The 7,989-nt window shown below is 48.7% G+C and overlaps 1 protein-coding gene across 1 annotated transcript; it reads right to left on the bottom strand.

Moving 5' to 3' along the window:
- Window positions 1–703: 703 nt before the first annotated feature.
- TMEM158 (transmembrane protein 158) lies at window positions 704–2,228 on the bottom strand. The gene has a single exon (XM_005144811.4). It carries the CDS (start codon window positions 2,109–2,111, stop codon window positions 1,161–1,163), a length of 951 nt encoding a protein of 316 aa, XP_005144868.2. The 5' UTR covers window positions 2,112–2,228; the 3' UTR covers window positions 704–1,160.
- Between the last annotated feature and the right edge of the window lie 5,761 nt (window positions 2,229–7,989).

Below are 7,989 nucleotides of genomic sequence, written 5' to 3'. Positions count from 1 at the left end.
CCTTAACATCATCCAGTTCCAACCCCTGCCATGGGCAGGGACACCTCACACCAGACCAGGTTGCTCCAAGCCCCTGTGTCCAACCTGGCCTTGAGCACTGCCAGGGATGGGGCAGCCACAGCTTCTCTGGGCACCCTGTGCCAGCGCCTCAGCACCCTCACAGGGAACAGCTTCTGCCTTAGATCTAACCTGAACTTCCCCTGTTTCACTTTGAACCCATCACCCCTTGTCCTATCACTACAGTCCCTGATGAAGAGCCCCTCTCCAGCATCCTTGTAGCCCCCTTCAGACACTAGAAGCTGCTCTGAGGTCTCCATGCAGCTTCTCTTCTCCAGGCTGAACAGCCCCAATGTTATCTCCTGTATTTTTGAGGGACAAACTCTGTGGAAATCATTGATTTGCCCCCACACTGAAGCCAACCCATCAATGAGAAAGCTGTAGTCTGTGGAGCTCTGTGATGTAAATCACCTTGGAAGGTGTCTGCACAAACGCGCTCCCCATTCCACCCCACACAAACTGGATACATGTGTATAGACCTAAATCTACTGTATGGATAAGGTAAACACCATTCAGACAGTGGTTGGGATTCCCTTTTTCCACCATCAACCCTGGTAACATCACCTCATAGGAGTCTTGTAGCCCATTTTTAGCCAAGCCCTCCATCCCACCCTGGCAGAAACAGACCAACAAAAGGCCACGGTGACTCCAGAAAGAAAACCTCTGTATTAAAAGCCAAATGACGCAGAGCTACAATAATACACACTATCTCAACTGGGAAATACAGTGTAGAAGGTTCATTAAAGTTCAGCTTCAGCAATAACGATACATATACCGCTCCAGTTCTCCGTCCTGCCCTAAAGTGACTTCCTTTTCTGTAAATGAAGGAAAAACCCCATTCAAACTGCATCCATATACAAAAAGCTACCCCGACTACAACAAAGGTGGTTGGGTGGGAAGGTCTTTTATTTCCTGCGTTGATTTTTGGCAGCTTTTTATCTCTTTTTCTTCTGTTTTTTTACCAAAAGGTTCGTTTAAAACTGGTATTAAAGATACAAAACGAGCACAAAGGAGCAGGTTCTGCTCCCCTCAAGGAAACAAGAAAAACACGACACAGTCCGGCCCTTCGGGACACGATGAAGAGGAGGGGAGGTGAGGAGAGGCTACTTGGATGTGGCAGTGGTGGTACCGGCCGAGGTGCTGCGGCGCTGCTCCATGCCGTTGGGCAAGAAGCCGGCGATGATGGGCACGGGCCAGATGAGGGCGGCCACGCTCCACACGATGATGACCAGAGTCATGAAACAAGCCACCAAGGTAGACTCGATGGGCTTGCGGTTCATCCGCCAGCCCGGCTCCCCCTTTAGCTCCTCCAGGCTGAAATCCAGGCAGCAGAAATTCAGTGGCTCCCCTTGCAGCCAGTACTGGCCGGGCTCTGCAGCCGGCGGGTAGGTCAGAGAGGAGGAGGAGGAGGAGGAGGAGGAAGAGGAGGAGGAAGAGGATGAGGAAGAGGATGCTGCGGGGGTTTGGGGTGCTGAGCCCCGCAAGCGCCCTCCTCGCCGTCCCCGCACCCAGCTGCATCCGACGCAGAGCCGCAAGTCCTGGGGGGCTCCTCCGGCCGCTAACCCGAGGTGCTCGATGAGCAGCGGGGGTCCAACGCGGTGGAAGGCGGCGGAGAAGAAGGCCCGTCCGTGGCTGTTGGTGGAGAAGAGCAGGAGGTCGCACTGGATGCCCAGCGGGCGGCTCCAGCGCACCAGCAGCGAGCTCAGCATCTGCCGCTGCACGCTGATATTGCAGTGCGGGTCCTCGGAGGGCTGCGGATGGGGACGCTGATGCTGGTGTTGCTGTTGCTGCCCAGAGGAGGTGGGAGAGGAAGGGAACGGCTCTTGGCTAGGGGTAGCCGCTGTGCCCGAGCTGGAGGTGCTGCCTTCCTCCTTGCTTGTTGCCCCGTCGAGGTCCATCTCCAGGCTGGCCAAGGAGCTGGAGGAGGAGTTGACAGCGGGCAAGAAGAGCTCTTGCTCCGGCTCCTCCTGCCCGCTGGCAGTCGGCGAGGGGCTCCAGCCCTGGCAGGGCGGCAGGCAGGCGGCCAGCAGCGCCGGCAGGAGCAGCGGCAGCATGGCATTAACTTCGAGCCGGAGAGGAGGCAGAGGAGGAAGGAGGAGAGGAAGGCTGCATCGCGCTGCCGGCTGCCATCTGCGAAGGGAGGCACCAATGCTCTCGCCGAGAGAGCGAGAGAAAGGGAAGGAGGGTGTGGGCAGGCGAAGGGGTGGGAGCGGGGCTGGGGCTGCCGCGGCGGAGAGACGGGAGCCTCGGTGACGGCAGCGGCTCCCCCTTCTCCGCCTACCCCGACCCGGGAGGGGCCGGCCCGGCTGTGGGAGAGCATCCAGGAACCGACCGCATGTACTTGAATTGATAGGAAGGGAAAACGACGGGGGAGAGGCGGAGGAAGGAGTTGAAGCTGGCAGAGAGGGTGCAGTGGAGAGGCTCTTCCTGCAAGTCCCGGCTCAGCGCCGGGATCTGCTCCTGGGCTGAGGCACAAGGCATCCCGCAACCAGTCCCCGTAGCAAAGATGGGAACGTGGAAGCTTATTACAAGGAGCCCTGTGAGACTTGGCTGCTTGAAGGCTGCTTTATAAGCATGGCGGTTTACAATCAAGCTACGTACTCCAGCTTGTGCTATAGACACAGGTTGAGGCTTTCGGTGTTGCAACACGTGGAGCCTCGGGGAGGGACAGAAGTGTATGAGACAAATGGTAAACGTTCCTTAGCCTTTACCTTGGGCAGAGGGTGGGGTAGAGTTACATTCTCCTGACAAGCATCCATAACTGAGACTCTCTTTGCCTTTTGCATCTGTATTTGTCTAAAATGAGCTGCAAAGGAAGATGTGAATGCAAAAGCTACCCTTTCCCAAGTACATGTGGGACAATCAATGTAAAGAACTCCATAAGGTGCTCCTCTGAGGCTGGCATTGGTCCCACATCATACATGGTCCCACATCAAGCAACACATGGACAAGTTCTCACCTGGAGAATAAGTTCCTGTAGTACCACTCTGAAGTCTTTCAGGTAAATGAGGGTAGAGAATAAGTTTTAGACTTGCTATAATTCAACAAAATGAAGCTAGAGAGTCGGTTTTCTTCCAAAACCCATGCCACAATAAAAGTCACAGCTGTTTGCCTTCTATTTAAGAGATCTGAGCACCAAAATGGACTTGTGTTTGGTCCCAAGTTAGTCTACCAGATGCCTATAGTTTGGCTAGTGTTTTAGTTGGGCACAGAGAAACATGCCTAATGAAGTGTTCAAAGCAAGTTGACATGTTCCCATCTAACAATGCTTAGATGTTACAATACAGTTTTTGCATCTTTTAGTGCTGTTTCAATATCTCTTATTTAAGAGTTCCTTAATACTTTTTACTGTCCTTTGAATGTGTCTCTACACGCACCTCCTAATGTCCTTTGTCACATCCACAGACTCATGCATTGGTGTGGCTGTAAGTTTTCCTGTTGTATTGTGTCTGCACACCCCAACCCACATTAAGAGAGGACCAGTCTGTAGCAAATCAAGCCAAAACTGTGCAGCACTCATGGGCACAGATAACATTGCATGGGGCTTCTGGCACAAAGAACCTGGTGATGAAACTAAGCCTCATAAATAAGATTTAGCTCCTGAACACTGTTGCAGTATGTGGGTGGCAAATGTTCCCAGGCAGAGCTTCAGTTCTTCTGGTCTCAACTCCCAGCACTTGGTTGAATGTAATCAGGGGGGTTTGGAGACAGTGGAGCTAGGAAAAATAACTGGACACAGGAAGGTTCAATGCATTTAGCATTATTGAGACTGCCCTAGCAAAGGACTAAAGAAGGGCAATGTATTTCAGGTTGGAGAGGCATTGGTGCCTCATATCTATTCCTCTTCATCAAGGAATCATTGAGTAAGTGGGTAGAAGAAGTGGAAAGTATGTGGGATTATTGGTTGAACACCACTGTCCAGCAGGGCCCTTTGGAGAGATTTCATTTACAGGTCTATCAGATATAATTAATCTCCACATGGATTCAGTCGTTCAAAGAGGTTGCAGCACACTTGAAACTCTTTAGAAGCAGTATGAATACATAGCTCTGTTCTGTGCTTTCCAGCCATAAATCTCAAAGAACAAAGCAGTTTCATGGCTGGGGAAGCTGAAGCATAAAGAAAGCAGGGGCCAGCTAAAGGTGACCTACAAGTGCCAGGCAGATCAGGGCTTAGGTTTGTAGGTTTGATTCTATAGCTATAACTGGAACTTTAATATGCACCGTAGGTCACAGCAGCATTTTTCAGTGTGGTAGAGGAGGTGTGAAGTGGGCTACGAGGATAACATTTGAGAAGGGAATAATGAGGTTTCAAGACAGTAGGAGTTTCATGAGACAGACTGCAGAGCTCCGGGGAGGATAAAGACTAATGATAAGGGGCAATCAGGATCTGTGAGAGTTGTTTTAATGTCATTTGAACTGAACCTTTTTATTAAAGTGTAGCTTGTGAAATACTTCAAGTCAGATGAAATCAGGAATAAGTATTTCTGCCCAAGTGCCATTAAAATGGCTTCTAATGAGGGTGCTGGTTTAGATCCTGAAGTCTCACTGCAGCTTATAGAAACTGACCCTAAGCAGGTATAGATTCCAGAAGGAAACATACAACTGCATTCAAGCCCAAAGCTTGTAATCCTCAAGTGATGTTTCTCAATTCAGCAAACTTAAGTCAATCTGCACTGAGGAAAGGGAGTAACTGGAACCTTTCTTAACAGAAGATGTGCTTCTGACATTGTCATTTCCGAAGGGAGTTGCATGAGGGAGAGAAGATGGAAAGCAGTAAAGAATTGAATACTCAGCTCTAGCATCACAGGGATATTTTCCTATGGAAAGACACCTACTGACAATTACAGGGGAAAAGATGTTAGGAGCAAATAGGTAGAGTGATGCATTGCTGACCTCTGTGGAAGTGCCAGGTAAATAGGGAGGATTTGACAGTCAACAGCTGAAAAGGGAAGCAGGGTCAGGAGAAAGAAGTTGGTATTTGAGTCCTCTCAGAACAGAGCAGTTTCAGTTCTGTGAAGGAAGTAGGATCCAGTCATGCTGGGGATTGTTCTAAGAGACAGATTTACTCCCAGCCAAGGGAAAATGTTTCTCTCATATAATCTACAAGGCCTGTTTGGGTAATGGTTTCACAGCTGATGTGTGGGGAGAAGCTCAGAGTAATGTGAGGGAGTGAGCTGATCGTATGATGGCTGTAGAATATGCTCTTTGAAGAGTCATTAATAATCACTGGGTTGCTGGTTGAGGAAGGAGCTATGGGATATCTCATACTGCCAACTGATGTGTTGCTTTGATTGGGAACTCGATAATCAGAACCTTCTCTCTCCTTTTAACCACAGACTCATAGAATGGTTTGGGTTGGAAGGGACCTTCACAGCTCATCCAGTCCAACCCCTGCAATGAGCAGGAACATCTTCAACCAGGTCAGGTTGCCCAGAACCACATCCAGCCTGGCCTGGGATGTCTCCAGGGATGGTTCATCCACCACCTCTCTGGGCAACCTGTGCTAGTGTTTTACACCCTCACTGTACAGAATTCCTTCCTCACATCCAGCCTGAATCTCCCTCTTCTAGTTTAAAACCATCACCCCTCATCCTACCCTTAAAAAGTCTCTCCCCATCTTTCTTATAGGCTGCTTTGGTATTCTCTATTTGCCAGAAATTATTCATGAAGGAACACTTAAAGGCTACTGATGCATCTGAAATGAATAATAGAAGCCGGTTGGACTAAGTGGCTTGCTACTGCTGCATCATGTCAGAAAGATTTATCCACAGAGAACAGAGATCATGCGCTGTACAGAGCAAGTCAGGGTTTTGCATCACCCTTTATATGAATAGCAGAAGCCCAGACAAAGGGAACAGCCAGTTGGCAAGCAGGCTGACAACAAGGGCATAGTCTCTCCAGAGAAGTCAACACATTTGTCTCAGCAAAGACACTAAGCTTGTCATTTTACATGCATTTCTCTCTGCAGCAGATACTACTTCCATACCACCCTCTCAGTTATACAAACAGACATCCCTGAAGCCATAAAACAGCCCATGTCAAAGATCTGGGACATATGACGGCTGTTTTAAAATGCCTTTGGTATACATGCCCTTTTTCATTAAGTTATCAAAGACATTTTCAGCCCAGCCTTAACCCCAGTCTTTAACCCCTTATCCAGATCACCTGCAAAGAGCTGTACCTGTGTAGCTGAGGGTATGAGGCAAGGCAGCAGGGAAGGGGAGAGGGTTTAAGCAGTAGGGCTGGTTAGCCACTGCATGTCAAGATGGGCTCTAGTGATGCTTCTACAGTCAGCAAACCATACAGCTGATAGAGCATGGACCAAGAGAAAGCCACTGCCATCAGGAATCCAACAGAAGTACTGAAGGAGTTATTCATGGCAATTACTACAGAATCTAATACAGCTGCACATATGGTTGCTAGAATTTAGGAGACCATTGTTCTCTACAGGTGCCTGACAAGAGGATGGAGTGAGGTGGGGTCGGTCTCTGCTCCCAAGGAACAAGGCACAGGACAAGAGGAAACGGCCTCAAGCTGCCCCAGGGCAGGTTTAGATGGAGCTGAGGAACAATTCCTTGCCCAGAGGGTGCTCAGGCATTGGAACAGGCTGCCCAGGGCAGGGCTGCAGGCACCGTCCCTGCAAGTGTTCACACAGCTGGAGACGAGGCCTCAGTGCCATGGGTTAGTGGTGGCCTTGGCAGGGCTGGGAACCGCAGCCTGCAAAGCCGCGTCCTTCCTCCCCGTCGGGGCGGTGACAGAGGATGGGACGGGATAGGACGGGACGGGATGGGATGGGATAGGAAGATAAAAGGCCTTCAGGATGAGGGCTCCGCAAGCTTTGAGGAGTACTCGGGAGCTGACATCCAGAACTCCATCAGCCTGTGTGTTATGCTGGAACAGACTAAAAAGACTGCTTCAAATCTAAAGATAAGTGTGAAATACATGCAGAGAATGCTAAAGGGAATGTATTAATAGACTTTCAGAGCTTTTTTTGTAGGTTGCTTTTTGTAAGTTGAGGCTTTTAGATAAAGATTAAAAGGAAACAAGGAAACAAAGAATCTGTAGGAATGGGTGTAAGAGAAGTAATACAAAGAACAAAGTTTGTGCCTCCACAGCTGAAGGTGATCTTAGAACAAAACCAGACGGGCTTAAGGTAATCACAGAACATTAACCCCCCTATAATATAGATTGGTGAGATCCAGTTAGCCTAAGAGTGATGAATGCAGTATTTTCATGTTTTCTCTATATACAATGAGGTCTTTAAAATGGGTTTTGTCCTGAAGCAGTGTTCTAGAAAGACTGAATTCATGTTCTTGGCTTGGTTCCCACTTGCAGGTTGAATAAGACACTCACTCATGTGAGACTTCCAGCTGAACTTCTAAAGCTTAGGCATGTTTCAGCTTATTTTGTCTTGTAACTACCACACTGTAACTATAACCTGCTTTGCATTAGCTTTGTTTCACCAGTAAACCTATCAAAAGTTGAAGCTTGGCTGAAACTGGCAAATTTAGATCTGATTTGTGGATGAAGATAATGAATCCAAATTAGATGGATTACATGGTGTGTGGAGCAGAACTGAGAGCCCAACAATAAGTCATATGTAAGAAACCTCAGATGGGGTTAAAGGGCCATCAAACACCTTCATTCCCACCAGGGTATACACATTGCAGGACTCTTTCTACCAGGTTCCTAAAGACCATTGCAGGGTGGGTTTGATGAGGTGCCAACCTTTGTGTGTGCATGAAAACCAGATGTATTGAATACCTGAATGATCCTCAGGGCTCTGAGCAAGCCCTGACGTGCCCCAGGTGTTCTGGAAGGAAAAGGGATGTCAGCTAATGCAGTAGTTGTTTAATGCCAATGCTGTGGAGGTACTAAGGATGCTAAAACCTTTAGTGTGATTACATATTAAATTGCTTTGTGAAATATTTA

The sequence above is a fragment of the Melopsittacus undulatus genome, chromosome 1, assembly GCF_012275295.1.
Source record: "Melopsittacus undulatus isolate bMelUnd1 chromosome 1, bMelUnd1.mat.Z, whole genome shotgun sequence".
Classification (NCBI taxonomy): Eukaryota; Metazoa; Chordata; class Aves; order Psittaciformes; family Psittaculidae; genus Melopsittacus; species Melopsittacus undulatus.
Note: the sequence above shows the minus strand (reverse complement) of the source record. Positions and strands in the feature narration are given on the sequence as shown.